Source organism: Chrysemys picta, chromosome 16 (genome assembly GCF_011386835.1).
Source record: "Chrysemys picta bellii isolate R12L10 chromosome 16, ASM1138683v2, whole genome shotgun sequence".
Lineage (NCBI taxonomy): Eukaryota > Metazoa > Chordata > Testudines > Emydidae > Chrysemys > Chrysemys picta.
The window spans coordinates 31,033,799-31,053,687 of record NC_088806.1 but is presented as its reverse complement, the minus strand read 5'-3'; the positions used below and the strand labels follow the sequence as shown (position 1 = coordinate 31,053,687).

The window sequence follows — 19,889 nt, the reverse complement described above, 5'->3', positions numbered from 1 at the left end:
GCTGTGAGAGCCTGCCAGTGGGCAGAAGGTAGTACCGGGCTGCGTGACAGCTCCCAGGCTGCGGGACAGAACGTATGTGCGCTCCTGAAGGAGTATTGTCTAGTGGTCCGGACTCTTGGGTGCTTGTCTCCGCTCAGCCGCTGGCTTGCTGTATGATCCTGGGCCAGTCTCTGTTTCCCCACCTGTTAGATGGGGATAATGCTACAGGCATCACAGAGATGGTTTGGCACAATTTATGGTTAGTAAAGTGCCTTGGGGTTTGTAGAAGCTTTTGTGTAAGCATCCCAAGTAATTGTTGTTAATGTTGGTATGGTTCTTCCCACAGAGACACCGGGGAGGGGAGGAGGGGGATGCTGTTCTGTTCAGAACATGACAGTCGGTGAGTCTCTCTTGGGTCGATTGAGACATGAGAGGCTCTTAAAACTTGGGGGTTTCCCTCTGGAAATGCAAATTCAGTATTGATCTATTTTATTCCCTGTGCCCTTAACCCAGTCATTGAGCCTGCTCCGGATAGCACCTGTCCTGGGCCAGTGTAATTTTGGCAAGAAAGTTTCACGTTTTAGGGGAAGTGTTTTTGGTAGCAGGCTGAGTTTACTAAAGGGGGAAAGGCAGGTGTTAACCGTTGCTCAGGTGTTTGGAATGGGAGAAGTAAGCCTGGGGGACGGTTCAGAGAGCAGAGTGCCGGTGAGGAGATCAAAGGAGCGGGAGCACAATTCTGCACCATGCTGGGTGTCGAGAGAGAGGGGGCCTGATCCTCATTGGGTGGGAATTCGGTGCATGTTGCTGTGATGGAGCGATGCCAGTTTGCATCCACTGAGCATCTGGTCCGGTGTGTACGTGCTGCGCTTAAGAGATGGGGCATCTCCCCTGGGGATGATTTGAGGCTGCTCCTGTACCCTTGTTCTGTGTCTGCAGTGCAAAGGCCAGGTGCATTCTCTCCTTGCCAGCCCAGGAGTGATCTCTGATAGTCCTGCCTCTGCTGCAGCACAGATCCTAGCCAGGTGAACGCAGCTCGTATCGGTAAGTTGAGGGGAGAGGAGGAGCAGGCTGAGAAAGCTGTGTCTGTCGTTCTGTCTGGGCCATGCCTTGCCGCTCTCTTGTGGAGTGTGCTGCAGTGAAACTGTTAAGGCAGCTGTCCCATCACCTTCCTGAGGACCCTGCCGGCCCATCAGCTTGGAGGGCCTCCATTTTCGGATACAGATTTCTGCTTCAAGATGGCTGCTGCAGCAGAACAAGTCACACACTGTGCTCTCTTGGGGAGATGCTGCATCTGTTCATTCGTGTTCCCGCTAATCTGAACTAAAAGGTGCAGAGACTTAAAGGGACACGCTTTGTGTGTGCAGAAAACACGGCAGCAAGAGTGAAAACCAACAGCGCCGCGGGACAGCTCGGGTGGCTGTTTGCAAGACACATTTTGGAGAGGGGGTGCGGCCTTCAGTGGCTGTCAGACCCTGCCCTAGTCCCCCCTCCAGTGGCTTGAGCTCATTTTCAGGCAGTACTGCGTCCGTCCGCCGCCTTTGCTACCTCTCCTCCCTCCCCCAACCCCGTTCCCTGTCAGCTGGTTTGACAATGACACGAGTACAATATTGAAGATTGCAGAGGGCCATCACCTTTCCTTTGGAGAGATGATCAAGTGTCTGGATAATAGGCCAGCAATCAGTATGTCTACAGCATTTACAGAGAAGTGGAAAAGCATCTGAAACAGCTTCCCTCTTCGGCGGAGTCTGCGGCGCATGAGATCAGAAGTGCTTAAAAAGCCCACAGGGCAGAGGTCTCTTTGGGCCTCCGTCTAACTGTCCGTGTTCCCCAATGTCTCTGACATGCCGCCGCAGAATGAGTGGGGGCCGGAGAGATGACAAGAGGGTGGGAACGGAAGTTTTGATACCATTGTGCTTCTTTTTGGACTATGGATTTTCAGACTTCATAAGATAAAAGCATCATTTTATTGACGGCTTCATCAAAGCCTAGACTGTTAGCGCATAGGCCAGCCTCGCACTCGGGGGAGCAGCACCCTCCTATTTGTGTAGCTCTTTAGGCCAGGGAGTGTCTGTACCGCCCCGGCACAATGGGGCCCACGCTTGGCTGTAAGTGTGTGATGATAACATAGTGAATTTATGTGCAGGGTTTTCTAAAGAGAATTTTTGCTCTGTGTGTGTTGGAGGCAAATGTAAGGTGATGCTGTCAAGTTTAAAATAACGATTTAAAACAAACAAAAAACCCTTCCTTGTGTAAAATTCCAGGAGTTTTAAGAATCAGATTTGTGTTTCACCCGTAATGCTCTTTTTTAGGTTTCTGCACTGTCTTAGCTGGACAGCGAGCAGAAATCTGTCAGTTTTCTCCCTGGCCTTCGTGCAGTGCTTGAGGACAGATTACGATGTCCTGACTCTGAGTTGTCCTGTCTGCTGTGAGGCAGGCCGAAGGCGATGGGGCTACTTATGGAGGACGATACTACCCCGTGTGAGCAATGGTGTGGCAACTGGCCTGCAGCTTGCAAACGCTGCGGGGGAAGTTAACTATCCAAACAGCTGTTTTCATCTCTATTAACCAATTCCCAGCATGGGACTATTACCGTACGTTTTGTCCCTTTAAAGGTAGTGCTCAGGAGAGCGACCGTTGAAAGCTGTAGCCGGGCACAATTCTGACGTGAGCTGTGTCGATGCGCTGCACTCCAGTCATTTGGGTGCCTGAGCCTCTCCTGGCCAGTGCGTGGCTGCCAGGCAGCCAGTCTGTCCCAGGCGCTGTAGTGGTTCACAGACCTTCTGTCGGGCCTAGGCTGAGGCCATGTAGTGAGCTAGGGCAGGATTGAAAGCGTGCAGCAAAAGGGAGACTCGCCCTTTATACAGGCACTTAGAAACCCCTTCTCGCTGGGGCCGGGGGGCACGGTGGAAGCTCTAGGTGTGGATCTTGCTGGGTGTGGAGCTCCTCGTTCGAGACGCTGAGTACCCTCAGCTCCCTTTGAAAGTCCCCGGGTGCTGGAGGGCGCTCAGCACCTGGCCTGGCCAAGGCCCTAAGCGGGAGTTGGGAGCCAGTGTGCACGTGCGTGTGCCCCCGCTCTGGCACATGCGTGCTCCCTGCCAGCAGCCCAGCAGAGGCACCACGCTGGGATGTATTTGGAGGTTCGCTGTCAGTACTCCAAGAGCATAACTGATTGCTTCCATGCAATTTGAATTAATCTCATGCTTCAGGTGAAACTCAGCTAATCAGTGTAGACAAGAAGCTGAAATGGGTGCAATCAAATTAACATCACAGAGCCAGCTCTTAAAAAAAGCATCATTCTTTGTTGTGGTTTGCATTCGATTGTCACTCCAGCGTGGCGCTGCTTTCCTTACCCCCGGCCCGGGCTCGGGATGGCAGAACACACAGCGCGTTGACAATTCCCTTTGTAGCAATCTTATCTCTGCCCACCAAATGGGATCAGCCTCTTGTCTGTGTCTTGTTAACAAGAAACAGGGACACACAAGGGAAAAACAAGAAAAGGAAATGCTGTTTGGGGAGGAGGGGGCTGTTCTGGCTTGTGGTTTGGAGGGAGGAGATGAGGACATGGGGAGGGGGAGATTTTAGTAACTGCCAGAAAAATGGTTCCCAAAGGAAACCTTAAAAAACAACCACCCTACAAGGCACGTTCTAGCATATCAGCTGAACTCCTGACCCTGCCGTGGGCCGTGCTAGGAAGCCAACGGGGTCACAAACAGGGCACAGACTTGGGGGCTGAGCACCCGCAGCTCTGACAAATGGAGACATAAAGGTAGAAACTCTTCTGTGCCGGCACCTCCCCCACAAGGAAAAGCTCTTTCCTGGCATGACGCTTTGGTAGCGCCTTGAGTACTACAGCATTGTATATCGGGCCGCAGATCTTCCTACCAGGGCAGGGCCACCCTGCTAGATCCCAGGCTTGTCCGTCTGTCTGTCCAGCCTACCGTTTGTATCAAGGGATGCCATCTGACTCCCACGTGGGCAGTTAGTTTGGGATGCTGTCCTCCTGCTCACCTGTCTCCGGTCCCTCTGTGGCTGCTGCCGGGAGGGAGAGTCTGGGGCTTTGCTGGGAAAGCCGGAGAGGATTTGAGACCTTTGTGCAGACGCCTCTCAATGCCCTTTCCGCACCTGCACTGACACGACTCCAGCGCAGTACGTCACCGGAAAGTCATAAGGGGCCAGGGGTCCTCAGCTGGCTCGACTAGGTGCTGGGTTACACTCAGCCCACCCCAGCGGTGCGGGGCCGTGCCGGCCTCACCGGCCCTATGGCCCTTCTGTGCTTTCCCTACTCTCTCTCACGCCTCAATCCCTCACCAACTGCCCTGCGCACAGGTGTGCTGGCTTCCCCCATCCTCGCCACAAGCTGAAATGCCACAACATGGCGCAAGCAGCCCAGAATCCACGCTGGGGCCAGAGCCACGACATGCAGGTCTGAGGTGGGGATGGAGCTGGAGGTGTCTGTACTGCAGTCAGACACTCACAGCTGGCCCATGTCGCTGACTCGGGCGGGCTGTTTCAGTGCCGTGTAGACGTACCAGCTCGGGCTGCAGTCTGAGCTCTGGGACCTCCCACTTCACAGGGTCCTTGCACTGGGCTCTAGGCTGAGCGTGAACATCTCCACCAGCCCAAGCTCTGTGAGGCCAGTCAGCGGGCGTGGGCAGCCGTGGGTGTCTGATTGCAGTGCAGATCTACCGCAGACAAGGGGGAGTTCTCTTCCTGTCTCCAGTCGAACGCATGAGAAGTGCTGATTTTGCTTTGAGCCTGTGGGTTCCTTTGAGCCTGCGATCTGGGAGCGGAGCGAACCCCGGGCCGGGCAGCACTGCACAACCTGGGCTGGGCAGCACACTGCTCTGAAGGAGAGAGCTGGTGTGGTAGGAAACATCTGCCCACGGAGTCTGCGTGACGCCTCAGGAAAAGAGCCTTGCAGGTGAATCAGGCCAGTGGAGTGGATTCTCGGGCCTCTCTCCTCACCGTCTTTGCAGCTCCTCTGCCCCCAGGGAGCTCAGCGCAGCCCATGCCACGGTGGACGCTCAGCTGGAATCTCAGCCGCTTGTCAAAACCATGTAGGCAGAGAGAGGAAATTATTAACAGAGAGAGACCAGGGCAAGAGACCTTGCACGAGAAGGGTTATTGACGTTCCACCCGCAGAGGGGAAGGGGTGCTGCTTGTCTGAACTTTTCCTTCTGAGACTGGTAGAGTCGTGCTGTAAAGAGCAACTCTCCGCAGCCTGAGCCCAGGCCATGGGGAGGGCGATGTGACTCCATCCCTGTGGCCCAGAGGCACTGATGCCCCATGCCCCCAATTCATATTGCAAGGGGAGGTTAGGGAAGCAACGGCAGGGTGGGAGATCTGAATGATGCTTCTTGCTCCCCCGGTTTCCCCAGGGTGTGGCCTTGCCATCAGAGCCAGGAGCTGGCAGTCAGGACTCCTGGGTTCCAGTCCCAGCCATGCCTCATCATGTGACCTTGGGCACCACATCACCTCTGTACCACAGTGTCTCCAGCTGCATGCTGGGTCCCTGTAGGACCCGTAACCAGGGAAAAGTGACTGACTTGCTGTGAGAGTCTTGGCTGGAAGGGCCTATAGACACATGGAATGTTATTAGTCAGCATGTCATCACTTAACGCTGGAAATGTGAGTCCAGCCTGGAGCTGTTCCCTGGCACACCCGTCCCACACGCCCCTACCGCTGCCGCGCATGCCCAGGGCACTGTCCTCTAGGCCGTAACGAGCCCCTGTGTGTCCAGTGACGAGCCTCCGTGCCGCGGTATCCAGCTTCCATAAGGAGGTGGATGCTTCCAGGGTTTCCTCCATCAGGAGCTTTCCAGCCATCCCCAGCGAGGGCTGAGAGGCAGCAACAGCCACAAGCCGTGTCAGAACCCTTCCTCCCCTTCCCCGGCTGCGCCCCTGCCAGGGGAATTCCTGAAACCACGGTGCAGCAAACCTTGCACAGATGCGATGATTTAATTAGCTTGAGTGGCAGCGTTTGGTCCTGCTCCAGTGTCTGACAGAAGCCAGTTTCCCACCTGGCTCCAGCTCAGTGAGCATCCAGAACAGGTGCCCTGCAGGGTTTGAACTTGGAATGAAATAAGGGAAATTCTAGGGTACGTGGTGGGGGAGGAGGTGTCACTTTTATTGTATCACCAATTCTCGCATCTTTATCACGAGTCCTGCAGTAGTCAGTGTTTTCCTAAAGCACCAGCTCCTGGAGTCCTGTGATGAGAGGAGAATTTTCACTTTCCTTTAAAATAAAAAGTCAATTTCTAACCTTCCTGGTTGTAGCAAATAGCCTGAAAATGTGACCCAAATGCATCCTAGAGACTCAGACACCGGAAGGCAAAGAAACCTCACCATTTATTATATTTTTAATCTCACTATTTTTAAGCCAGTCTCATGCTATTGGGGCCTGGCTCATGACTTGTGGAAGCATCGGGTTGACTGTGCTGTGGCGTCACCCCTTGCCATCTGTCTCGAGTTCGTGGGGTGTCAGTCTGGTTCCCGGCAGGCAGGAGAGACACATCGCCCCTTGTTCTCTAGCTGGTGCCTCAGGGGCAAGGCTGAAGGATGTGGGGGTCATGGGGTCTGACCTCTCCCCTCTGGCCCCCTGAGCCGGCCTCTCAGAAGAGTGCGGCCTGGGGGGAGCTTACCCTGGCCTGCTGGTTTGGTTCTGTGGGTAATCAGGGGCTTTAGTCTAGCACGCTATCTTGTGTAAACAGTCTGAACATGGGCTGCTACCTCAGCGAGCCACAGGGCCACGGGCCACACAGTGAGCGAGGCTGTGACTCCTTGGCTGGCGTCTGTTCAGGAGGAGTGAATCGAGAGGGTCAGACGCTGGGTGAGCGAAGTGTCCTCTAACAATACTTTGTCCTTCCATGGCCCATCCACCCAGGCCAGAAACTCAGGGCACTTGGCAAGCATCAGTTAACTAAGCCTCACTTCTCCCCTGGGAATGGGATAAATGTCAGTTTCCCTGTCCATAAAGTGAGTATAAAGAGTCCACTGAATCTCCCAGAGTCTCGCAGCAAGTCGGGGGCAGAGACCGGACTCTCCCTTTCTGTTTCTCTGACCAGTAGCCGATCGTCTGTCCTAGAGCTAGGAATAGAAGCTAGGCATCCTGGCTCTCTGCACCCCTGCTCTCATCCCTGCACCCACTCTCCCTCCCAGAGGTGGGAATAGAACCCAGGAGTCCTGACTCCCCCATCACCTCCCATGCTCCAGTCTCCCGTCTCCTCCTTGAGCAGGAGTTTGAGCTGTTCTGCTGGCGGCTGCATTTCCATTACTGTTGAATTAAAATGTAAAGCGTCTGCCAGGTGGCCAAGCCCCAATCAGTGGCGGGAGCCTCCGTGGAGCCATTTCCCAGGCCGGAACAGGTGACACCATGTCTTGACAACTGTCTAGTTTCTGAAATTGATTTTTCCCTCAGCTCACTCTCTGCCCCACTCCCCGTCCCCCGGGAACCGTGCAGCACTTCATTGGTTAGATTGGCTTTCTCCCTCCCTGGGGGGCTCGTCCTCCTGGAAAGAGGCCCAAAGCGGTGAGAGGGCAGGGGAGCGAGGGAGAGATGTCTGTTGTAGAGGGTGCACAGCCCTAGCCAGCCAAAGGAGAATTGGTGCAGCAGGAAATCCTTTAGCTCCCTTTTTGATCCTCAGAGCGCCAATCCAGGCTGTGGGAAATTAGAATGGAAAATGTATGTGGTGTTGGTTTTGCTGCTTTCCCCTCTCTGGGCAGCACGCTGCTCTCCCGGGAACCCGGCAGCGCTGAGAAGTTGATATGTTTACATCCACTGTGCTGCTTTTAATCAAACATCAATAAGTGCATGTCAGCGAAGCAAAGCTTGCAACAGAGCTGCCCTCCGAGCCCGCTGCTCCCAAGGAAATGGGCTAATTGCTCAGCTGCAGAGCAGCCTTGTGTATCTTTCCCATGCCCCCTTTGCCCCCCATCCTGCCCAGAGACTGGCTCTGCCGGGTTTGCTGGTTGATCACTTTTCTGTAGGACCAATTTTGGATGTGTAAAGACCAGAATTCCGGGGCGGCCGCATTCTGCAGCTCCTGTCGCCCCACCCCCAGGCAGGAGACAGGAGAACGTGTGTGGTAACTCAGTGAGGGCTCTGCAGCTGGGCACGCAAGGAGCACTGGCACGTGGCACCCTGAATTTGGCATGCTGTGAACAGCTTCCAAGGCAGGCAGTGGAGAAAAGGTTTGCACCAGTCCCTGCCAACCACATGCATGGCCTTTCCCTCCTCTGCTCCAGCTGCACAATCTGGATCTGAATTGCAAACAGCCTGAAGTTTGGGGTTATTTGTAAAGAGCTGGAGTCCAGACAGAGGTTTGGACATGGCCGCTGCTTTCTAATGAGCTGATTCCGGGCTGCCAGTTCAGAGGTGGAGGCTGCTCATGGGATTCATGGACCCCCTCCTCCCACAAAATTTTGGGTGTGTGGTTCCAGGCCCATCTCTGCTCTGTGCACGGGGCTGTATGTTCTTACTGCTCCCCTGGCATGTAGCATACACGCGCAGCACCATGGAGGGGAAATCTGAAAGCTCAGTGGTGTGCCAGATCCTTCAGTGCCTGGTGCCTATTGTTTACAAGTCTTTTTGGCCTCTTGACCCCTTTTTTCTGCAGGGGCATCTGCTAAGGAAGCTGGTGCAGGCTGGCTGGGCCATGGGGGTATCAGGGTGATAAGCGAGGTCTGGGCAGGTCAGCTGATGGCTGCAAAGTTCTGTTAGAAACCGTTCCACAAAAGCCAGCACTGCGGATGGGTGGAGCGGGAGGCAGCTGTGCACTTCGCTTGTTCCTGGGGCTGCTCGGTGGGTATGTCTCACTCTGCGCTTGCTCTTTTGAGTCTTCCCGTTAACTGAACCATGGGGCCACCAGGGAGCGTGTGTCTGTGCAGAGATGCGCCAGAAGCTGTGTGCAGCGCAGCAGTCCCCCGAGGCGCAGGGTAACCAACGCAAGCACCAGTAACCACAGGAATCTCTGTCCTCTCTCTAAAGGTCACCTGTCTGCAGCGGGTAGCGCCTTGGCCGTTAACCCCTTTCAGGATGGCCCTGGCTTTGCCTTGCTCCGTTGTGCATCTGTTATGTCTTTTCCTATTGCTTCTCTTTGGGGGAGAGACGCGCTTCGGGGGCAGCTCATCTCACTACCAGACTCATGCTGCCTAATCCGCAGGACAGCAGTCACTGAGGCTGGAAGCTTTGTGGGGTGAAGGCTGCCTTGAGATCCAGGAGTCTCCCTCTCCTCTGCCCCATCGCACTGGCTCGGGGTGGTTTGAGCTCAGGGGGTGCAGCGAACTCATCCACCCCTAATCTTTTCTCGTCTTGGCTCTTGGAAGACATACGTTTATCAGCTACACCATCCACATGTGGGGTGGCCAGCTAGAACCCAGACCTCCTGCTCCCAAACACAACCTTGTACCACTTGGGCCAATGCTAGGATTCGTACCTCTGTGAACCACAGCTACTAGAGGGAGATATGGACTCTGTTCAGCAGAGGAAAATGGGGCTTCTGGAATGGCCAGTGCATAACAGCTCAGCTGCAGTGGCAACAGGTATCTCCCCCCTTCCCCTTCTGAGAGGACCGTGGCTCCAGGGGCAATTGGCTGTTTCTGGAAGGGTGGATGCAATGAAAGCGGGGCCCAAGCGGGACTCGGGAGTGACTATCGTAGCCAGCTGGGCGAGGCGGGTGGCTAGCACCTGCTGGAATGAAGCATGAAATATGACCCCACATTGAGCCCCTCTGCCCAAAGAAATCCAAACTCACCGCATGCAATGACCAGACTAGTTGACACGAATGCACTGACTAGTGTGTGCACACACCAGTGCTGTGGATTGGATGGAATCAGAGCTGCCCAGTTGTGTGTCACGGGGCCTCTACTGCTAAGAGATTCTCCTTTAGCCCAAGGGCTGTGGCAGCAGGTTCTGTAGTTCTGTTTCCAGTGGGGCTGTGAAGTTTCTCCTGGCCTGGCATGCAGCATTGTGACAAACAGGAAGCCCAAGGTGGCTACAGATTTGTTACAGTGCTTTTCACTTCTGTAGCCCCTTGAATGCTAGGATCTCGGCGCCGTTCCCAAGGCCCGGGTGGCAGGGAGGTGCTGCTGTCCCCCTTTCACTGACAGGGAAGCTGGAGCACAGACCCGCCCAAGGTCACACAGGACATCAATGTCAGACTGCAGCCCTCCCAGCCCTGTGCTTTAGTCACTAGTCCGGCCATCCGCCCTCCCCCACGTAACACACCTGCCGTGACCCTTTGTCCTTTCTGCAGTCGCCACACGGCCAGCAGTTAACTGCACTAAGGTGCTGGGAGCCCTCCCAAGGTAGGGAACAGCGACCCAGGGAGGAGAGCTCCTGCACCCGTCTCTGAGCTCTCTCCTGTGTCCCCTGCTTGGCTTCTGTGTCCTGTGGTGACTCGCAGGTTCCCTAGTGCTTGGGAAGCTGTCCTCCCCTTCCTCAGTTGCTTACCATCCCCTCCTCCCTCCCCCCCCAGCATTTCCTCTGCCATGCGCCTTCGGAGTCACACTGCGAGGCTCACGCCATTCATGTGTAAAGTTTTGTGTGGCCACGGCTCCCCTCGGGGGCGGGCCCCAGGCGGAATTTTTACAGGGTGCTTTGAAGACTTGTCACAAGGCAGAGACGTCCTTGCCAGCCGTCAGACACAGCCCCCGCCCCTCCATGCCCACTCCCCCAAATCTGATTTGCCTGCTCCACACCCCACTAGCACACGCAGCCAGAGAGGAAAGGTTTCTGTAGCTGTTAATTGAATTACATTGCCACAGAAAGCCGAGAAGTCGTAGCTCATTAAACTCTCTTGTGTCCCATTATAACAGTGTGTGTTGCCTTTGCGGATTGTCATTATCATATATTACTGCGGGACTCAGCAGTGCTGTTTGTTTATGCATTACATTTTTTCCCCTGCTTATCCAGCCCCCACCCGCCCCCCCAAGCCTGTTTTTCCTGCATGGTATATACCACTTTGGGGACTGCGAAGGTGCAGCCTTCCTCGCTCGCTGGATAAATAATGACTTTTTTAGTGAAAGCCAAATTTATTTTCCTAAAGCTAGATTAACTGCAGCCTCGGTCTGTGTCGGGGGCTCTGCGGTGTTTTGTTTTCAGTGTGTTTGTGCTTGCGAGGCGGGTGAATGATGTTTACTACAGTCATGCCAACCCTCGTAGCAGGAAGGGGCACGTTAGGTAGGAGCCATCGCAGCACATGACGATGGGGAGGGGGACCACACACAACCGGGGCTGATTGGTCAGTACGTTTCCTCGGCCAGGATTCTTGTACTTTTACTGCAAATGGAATGTGGCCTGGAGAGTCGGGCACCAAGCTGTTCGTCTCGTGCTGGGAATGGAACCTGGGCACCAGCTGTGGGTGCACAAGCACCTGGAGTGTGGCGGGGCCGAGAGTATTTTATTAACTGGACTCTAAGTATTCTCGAAGGCTCATTATTTGGAAGGCTTTATCGTAGTGGGAGGCCTGCCAGCAGTTCCACTTTATTGTTCAGTCTCTCTGAAATGGCCATCACTTTCTGTAGCCAATTGCAATATCCAGCGAGTGTGAAATATACAAAGGACACAGGCCAGCGAGCTGGACTCCCCTGCAGATTTGCATTCTTAGTTCTGTGCCTGATCGAGACCAAATAAAAGATTTGGAGGTGCTGAAAGCAGGCCAGGCCAGGGGAAGGGCAGGGACTGCGTGCCCCACCCCCCAGCAGTGTGCAGATGCCCAGAGGGGGAAGGCTTCGGCCCCTGTTTTCCAGGTTATTGCCAAGAAGCTGGCTGGCTTCCCCTTCCCAGTAATTAGTGCAATCAGCTCATTTCTCCCAGAGGCCGGGTTCCCTTGTTAGACCCACAATAGAGGTCTCTCTACGGGATGGGGAGCAACCAGATACTGGACACAGCGCTGGTATATAATACTCTAATACTCACAAAACAAACCTTACTCACTCCACATTCGTACCCCAAACATACTATACCAGAGTCCAAAGGTCAGAATGGTCCCGATGGCCAGTCGAGATTCCTTTCGATCATAAGATGCAGGGAGCTGGCGAAAACCACATCTATATCCACACAGGGCTCTGGATCAATAAACAACTCAGATTTGCAGAAATCGTAGGCAGCCAGTTATAGTCCATTCCGTCTCATCGTCGGTTCTTTGCCTTTGTTTCATAGAATATCAGGATTGGAAGGGACCTCAGGAGGTCATCTAGTCCAACCCCCTGCTCAAAGCAGAACCAATCCCCAGACAGATTTTTACCCCAGTTCCCTAAATGGCCCCCTCAAGAATTGAACTCACAACCCTGGGTTTAGCAGGCCAATGCTCAAACCACTGAGCTATCTCTCCCCTGCCATTGTTTACTAAGCTTTCTACCCACACAATTCGAGAGACAATCCTGGGCAGGCCGCCACGATCCAAGGCATGCCATTTCCTCCTATTCTTATACAATTTTATATCAGTCCAGCTGGTGTTGTTTCCTTTTCTGCTGATTCTTCGTATTTTTCTCGGAACATAACAAGATTGTTTTTGCACAAATAGTTCTAATAGTTCTTGACCTTAAGTTCTTGCTTCGGTTGCCAACTTGCAACATACGTATTCATGTCAAGCACGCGTCATTCATACCAGGCCTCAATGACCTATAACATATTACATGGCTATATGAGTGTGTGTGTGTGTGTGTGTCCGTGCGCGCGTGTGTCCGTGTCCCAACAGCCTAGCTCTGCCGCTGGGTTGGGAGTTCTCAAGAGACACTGCCTGCTCACCCTCACATCTTGTCAGCAGGAAGGACTGGAAGCCCCATGTGTCTCCAGAGGGGGAATGCGATGCAGGTGCTTGGAAATGCAGGGACCTTTGTTCGTTTCTCTGATGATTCCCACTTGGGCCTCTCTGGGGCCAGGGTCTCATCATCACTGTTTTTGGGTGCTCGCTGGCCAAAGCTGGCCTTTCTTTCGGAAGCTTGTCTTCACTCTACAACGCCACACAGCTGCCCTGTTTTCTTTTATAGCATTGACCTTTGATGAACACAAAGGCTGGTTTATAATCTGCAGCCTTATTTTTCACTTTCTCCTTGGTTATCTTTTGGGGCGGGGAAGGCGGTACTAGGAGTTCAGGAGACCACGGTATAAGAGAAATCTTGCCAGCATTTTCTTTCCAGCATGGCTCTGAATTGTTAGCTCCTATTCCTCCACTGGGACTTTACTGTTTAGTTATTGATACTGCACTGGCTGCGAGTTCGCTGGTTTGCAGTGACCTAGGAGCACAGGCTCCCTGCCAGAAGGAGTTTACAATCTGATCTTGTGTGAAACTGTTCTCCCTTCTTTGCGTGGGAGACCTAGGAGCTACCTGGGAGAGGACGTGCCAGAGTGGGACTTGGAGCAGAGAGGAGTGTTGTGGTACAGATGTCTGGGTCAGGGTGGGGGTGTGCTCCAGGCTGAGAGGAGTGCGGGGCAGAAGGCACAGAGCTGGCTGGAGGATGGGCAGTTCCAGCGGTTAGCTAGGGGGCAGGGAGGAAGACTAAAGGAGATGGGAACAGGAGTGAGCGGGGTTGTGCAAGTCCTAGAGGGTCAGGACAGCCTTCTTCCGACTGCCTGGCAGCCTGTTGCATATGGTGTTGGTGTCGGCTCAGCTTCCAACAGCCCAGTGTCCACCACGTCACGAGCTGTCATGCCCAGTCACCAGCTTTGCTGGCACGACTCAGAGCAAGGAGACTCCACCCCTTCTCCAGTCTTCTCTTCAGGCTGAAAGGAAACCAGGGCTGTGCGAGGAGGGTGGGGACCAAGGCCAAGACCTGTCCTGGCCAACTCGTACGCTCTCCAAGCCCCTGGAAAGCATTGTTGTTGTCCAGTGATTGTCAGAAATGTGACAGTTGGCCCTCGAAGCTTGAATGACTCCCACCAGTAAATGGGTTCAGTCCAGCCTGGGCCAGGCCATACTGGGGCTGTCACCTTTTCCAGGTAACCTGTGTGAGGCTGGTGAAAGAATGTGCAGCTGCTCCATCTCTGTGCCCGTGCGATCGCTGATCCCCCGTGCGATCGCTGATCCCCCGTGCGATCGCTGACCCCCCGGGCGATCGCTGACCCCCCGGGCGATCGCTGACCCCCATGTGATCGCTGATCCCCTATGCATTGTAGGAAATGCCAGCTGAGCCAAGCCATAGTTACTGGGTCAGTCTGGTCTCTTGTGGGGTCGGTCGAGAGCTGCCCCTTTTAGCTGGGAAAGAGGAGCTAGGAAGTGCATGCCTTTCTTCTTATTTTATTTAAATATTCCGTATGGATATAAAAAAATCTCTGGCATCTGCAATGCAAAGCCTGACTTGTTGATGTAAAATCGTACTCTATATTCTGCCCAGGTTTATATGAGTGAATTATGCAAATTTTTGATGGAAAAATATTCCTCCTCACATCCTTGAGAGTGTAAAACCTTAGTCAATAATTCATAGTCGTGTGTCTCAGACTGGAGGCTTTCTCTTCATTATAACTTGCACCTAGTTATTTGTCTTTCACATTTTATTGTATATGCTGGTGTAATGCTATGCATTATAAAATTTATCTGCTTCATTATTTTATGATCCTGAGCTGTATAATGCAACAAAACGATTCTGTTTCTGACTGCATGGCCTATTGGCTGTATCTGCAGCTGATAAACGGCATTTGGCCACCTCACTGATGCTGTTTGTGGGGTAAACTTTGAGCCTGCTGAGCAGGGAGTTGGGTGCGCCCTGCCCATGTGCCTGGGGAGGGCAGAATTGTCTTTAATTCTCCGAGTGCAGCAGTGGCAATTAGCCCCTGTGTGTCTCAGCGCATCCCCAGCATGAAGGAAATCTTGGACTGGTTCAAATGTGCTTAAAAACACAATTAAATGGGCCTATGTGGTGGTGGTGGTTTGTTGTGAATAGTACGGAAGTCCTTCGCTGTGTCAGTTAATACAGAAGTGTGTGTTCGCTAACAACTCCTAATTCTCTAGCCTTTCACCCCGTGGAGCATGGCTGGAATCTGGCCACACACGGAATACATGTCGTGTTCTCTCTCACGTTTAGTGGGCACGTAGTGCAGAGTAAGGACTGCTAGCTGAGTACTGCAGGTACCCAGGTCCTTTCGTGTCTGAGCGCCTTGCCGTGGGGAATGGGTTTTAGCCACGCAGCTCCCCACGGAGGGAGGACAGTATTCTCACCGTTGTACAGCTGGAGAGATGAGATGGCGACATCTGTAGCTCAGCTGGGAAGTGAACCCACATCTCTTGAGTCCCATCCACTGCCCTGCCCACTAGACCGCCCTTCCTGGCAGCCCCCTCTTTAATGCCTGGTCGGTTACTAGAGCCGGAGAGCAACGTTCATTAGGTATCTGATTATTGCTGGCTCCTATGGGGCTGGCAGCTCCAGCCACATCAGCTGCTGCTGTCTAGGGCACAGGGATGGTGACGCCAGCGACAGAATGCAGACCTGTTCCTGGCTCATTTCAGCCTTAGAGCCCCACGGCCGGTGCCCTGTCTGGCCACAGAGCTTCCCAGGCTAACTGAGCAGGGAGTGATCCCCCCTCTTGTGGGCACAGCAGCTCCGGGGACCCTGCACATGGCTCTGACGTGCTGGGCTGTGTGTGAGTGAAGAGTACCCGGGACGAGTATTGCAGCCTTTGGAAGGCAGCAGGGGGTCATGGTCGGTGGCTGGGGGATCGCTGACCTTAGCGCTCTGCAGTAAATCTGCTTTGAAGGCAGCCAGTTTGGCCTTGGCCAGATCGATTTGCTGTAGTTGTGAGCGTCAGAACAGTGCATTTGCTAAGTTCCCCTAGGTCTGTTCTGCCTCACACCTTAGCACGTGTCTCTGAAGTCTCTGCTACTCATTTCTTCCCCTCCTCTCAGTCCCAGCCATGATCACTTCCCATCCCAACACGACCATCGCGATCAAGGGCCAGATGAAGGAGCTGAATTGCACAGCCCGAGGGGAGCGGCCAATCATCATTCGCTGGGAGAAAGGCGACACCGTCATCGACCCCGACCGCAACATGAGATATGCCATCACCACCAAGGATAACAGTGACGAGGTCATTTCAACGCTCAAGGTGAGAGAGCTCGGGTGAGATGTGCCAGCGCTGAGGTCCGTGAGTGGAGCCCTGGTGCATTTCACACTCCAATGGGGTCTGGTTACATTTCTGATCACAAGGGGTCACCCTCCTCTTTCCGTTTGCTGCTCCATGACCCGTCTGTGTCGGGAACAGCCTGAGAGCAGTTTGACTGCACACGTGTGGCATTACTCAGGCTGCTCTATAAAAAGCACCTTCCCCCTCCCCCGGGGAAATTATGGGGAAATTGTTGTAATTTCTTATGAGACATTTTTCAGTTTTATTGAAAAAAATTAAAACTCGAAAGATGATTATTGGGTGTGTCAAAAAAGGGAAAACTTCCAATGAAATGAATCTTTCCCCTCAATTCATCCAAACAAAGATGGAAACTTTCCAGCCCACTCCAGTGGAGAAGCAGTGTGTGTGTGTGCGTGTGTGTGTGTGCGTGTGTGTGTGTGTGTGTGTGTGAGAGAGCTCCTCGGTGTCGGAAGCCTGGGTGGCACAGTTATCACACCTGAAGAAGTAGTTCAGGCCCTTCTCTCCTGGCCTGGGGCCGGGCTTTCACTGGGTGGTGTTAGAGATTGGCAAGCTCATTTTGCTGGCACTTGAATCCACTAAAACGTAAGTTCAAAAATGTGCCTGGTGGATGTCGCTGGGGTTTGGCCAGCTCTGGAGAGCCTGCAGAAAAGTGGAGGGGAGAAAAGGAATCTAGACATTGGCCTCAGTTTGGGGTGGGGAGAGACACCTGACTTTAGAGTGCACGCTCCGTAAGGCATGGATGGGGGGCACTTTGGGTAGCTCCACCGGCTGTCAGCATAACAGAGGGGAGAATTGGGCGTGTGTGTTTTCTGTTTAGTGTATCTCACCGGCTGTACAGTTGCAGCGCTGTGCGAATAACAAGCACGTCTCCTGCATTAAGGCATATTGTGCCCTCGCTGTCACAATGGCAGCGAAAGTCTGAAATGGTCTCATTTTTACCCCTTACATATCCACAGCTTAAACCAGCCGACCGGGGGGACTCCGTCTTCTTCTCCTGCCATGCGATCAATTCTTATGGTGAAGATAGAGGATTGATCCAGCTCACTGTCCAAGGTACTTGTTTTCCACCTGCTAGGCAGAATCATAGAAATGTGAGGCTGGACGGGACCGGGGGAGGCCATCTAGTCCTTCCTCTGTGCTAAGGTAGTACCAGGTAAGTCTAGACCTTCCCTGACAAGTGTTTGCCTGACCTGTTCTTTAAAATCTCCAGTGCCGGGGATTCCACAACCCGCCTTGGGAGCCTGTTCCAGACCTGAACTAGCCTTAGAGTTAGACGGTTTTTCCTAATATCTAACTTAAACCTCCCTTGCTGCAGATTAAGCCCATGACTCCTTGTCCTGCCATCAGTGGACATGGAGAACAATTGATCACTGCCCTCTTTATAACAGCCCTTAATGTATTGGAAGACTGTTCCCAGGTCCCCCCCTCAGTTGTCTTCTCTCAAGGCCAAACATCCCCATTTTTTTATCCTTTCCTCATAGCTGAGATTTTCTAAACCTTTCATCATGTTTGTTGCTCTCTCTGGGATTCTCTCCAGTTTGTCCACCTCTTTCTTAAAGTTTGGTGCTCAGAACTGGACACCTGAGAGGAACCTGGGTCACCTGGGGTGGATTCTTCATCCCTGGAAAATTTTGAATTGCGTTTAGATGTTTTTCTAAAAGATCTGCTCTAGTTCAAATAGGTGTTAATACCAGAAGTCCTGTGGCCTGTGCTTTGCAGGTCCGACTAGATGATCACTGTGGTCCCTTGTGGGTTTATAGCCTACAAATCTTTGACCCCGTGGGGATGAAGAGAGCATACCTGTTCAAGCAAGCATTCAATCATGCACTCAAGTCCCATTTAGAGGAACTTAAGCCTGTGTTTAACGCATATGCAAGTGCTTTCCTGAGTCATGGCCTGCGAAAGCATGTTGCAGAGAAGGTGCCAAGTATGAGATCATGTGCAGTTCATTCAGGACAGGGACTGCACAAAGAAGTCTGCTTCTTACTCCACATGCAGCTTGCCCATGTGTCTTTGAGTCATACCCGCTCACTTCGTACAAACCAGGCTTAATGCGTGTGAAGTCTGCACAACCGATACAGCTACGGGAGAGGGAGCTGGGTCTGGTCTGCCTTCAGCATCATCAACAAAATTGCCAGCTAAATTCTGACTGCAAGATCTTTTGTGATCTTCTGCCCTGAAATCCATTGGGCCTTAAAATGCAAGTCAGTTCCTGCAAACAAAATGAAGTAACCATCCAACTCCCTTCCTCTGTGGGGGAAGGGATGAATGTCACCATCAGGGGTGAAATGGTTTTCATATTGCTGGGAATGGTTTATTCACTTGGCCTCAACTTTTTCTCTCCAAGAGCCTCCTGACCCTCCAGAGCTGGAGATTCGTGAGGTGAAAGCCCGAAGCATGAACTTGCGCTGGACTCAGAGATTTGATGGAAACAGCATTATCACTGGCTTTGATATCGAATACAAGAATAAATCTGGTAGGTGATTGCATTTTCCCCCTGCTACGTATGTATAATCTAGACTGAAACAAATGTGCTTCTGTGGAGTTGTTATCCATAGGTACAAATCTAAAACAGCAGAAGAAGACAATAGTCTGTGTGTCAGCATAGGAGATCATGTTTACTATGCTTGAGGAAGAACTTATCATTAGAGTTAGAGGGAATAGTTCAACAAAACGGCCTTTGTCAGAAAAGGCTGATTTGACAGCACCAAAGCGTTTTGCAGGAAAGGGTTGGTTACAACAAATTTTTCAACTCAAAAAGTTTCTGAGGAAAAAACATTCTGAAGTTGTTGAAACATTAAATTTTGACATTTTTGTGAAAAATTCCGGTTTTCTGGTTCAAAATTACTTTTCATTTCAAAATTTCCGCTAATTCTACGGAAGGGGTTGGTTTGCAAATAGTTTTGATATTTTGATTTTTTTGGGTCAATTTCAAAATCTCAAAATTGTCCGTGTCTCTCCCCCCCCCCCCCCCCCCCCAGCTCTACTTGGTACCGCCGGTGAGACCCGAACTGCTGGGAATTCCCGGGGTAGGTTTTCTGTCTCCTGCTGTAATAGTGGAACAGGACTGAGTTGTGTGTAGAGTCTTCTGCTCCCAGTGCAGCAAGCTGGAGGCTGGTCATTGCAGATCAGGACATGCTCTGAAAGGGGAGTTTTATAGCCCGCGCCTGCAAACTTTTAAGCACTGAGCCACCTGCATTGGTTAACATGACTCCTGAGCTGCTGCAGCTGCTTCCTGTGTGCACGGGGGCTGCCCTGGGAGAGGGGGCTCTGGTCCCGCCAGCTCAGTGATGGGAGAGGGGCAGGGGAAGAAACACTTCATCTTGCTCCAGCCAGGACCCTGGCACCCTGCCACTGAGAGAGCTGGGCTGGCTCCAGCCCCACATTCTCAGCAGTGGCAGGGAGGGTGTTCAGGCCTCACCCCCCCCCCCCAGTCTTTCTCGGGGAGAGGGGTCTCCTTCTGGGACTCCTGCGGCCACTTTCTCCACCTCCTGAGGACAGGTGGGGCCATTCCAGGGAAGGGAGGGGATGCAGGCCTCGTCTGTGCATTCTTGCATGGTGTTTAAAGGGAATATTTTGCATCCCGGTCCCTTTGATGAAGAAAGGAGAGAGCGGCATTAATGAACTATGTTAATTTGTGTTCGATGGGAGCGTTTGAAAGGGAATGTTAAAAGAGACAATATTTGCAAACAGCCAAACCTGGAGTTATACAAAAGCAAGGAGGGAAAAATCTGGCATCTCGAAACGTGGGAACCAGATAAACAAAGGCCATAAGTAAACAATAAACTAGTCATCCCGGGCCTGGCTGTCCGAGCTAATGGGAAAAAGCACTT

At 52.7% G+C, this 19,889-nt stretch overlaps 1 protein-coding gene across 2 annotated transcripts in view; it reads left to right on the top strand.

Moving 5' to 3' along the window:
• DSCAML1 (DS cell adhesion molecule like 1) overlaps positions 1–19,889 on the top strand; it is a 289,234-nt gene that overhangs the window by 196,493 nt on the left and 72,852 nt on the right. For both annotated transcript variants that reach the window (XM_005299759.5, XM_065569156.1), the window contains exons 12-14: positions 15,818–16,017; positions 17,013–17,109; positions 18,404–18,532. In XM_005299759.5, coding sequence (XP_005299816.1) covers positions 15,818–16,017; positions 17,013–17,109; positions 18,404–18,532 — 426 coding nt within the window. The remainder of the gene's footprint in view (positions 1–15,817; positions 16,018–17,012; positions 17,110–18,403; positions 18,533–19,889) is intronic.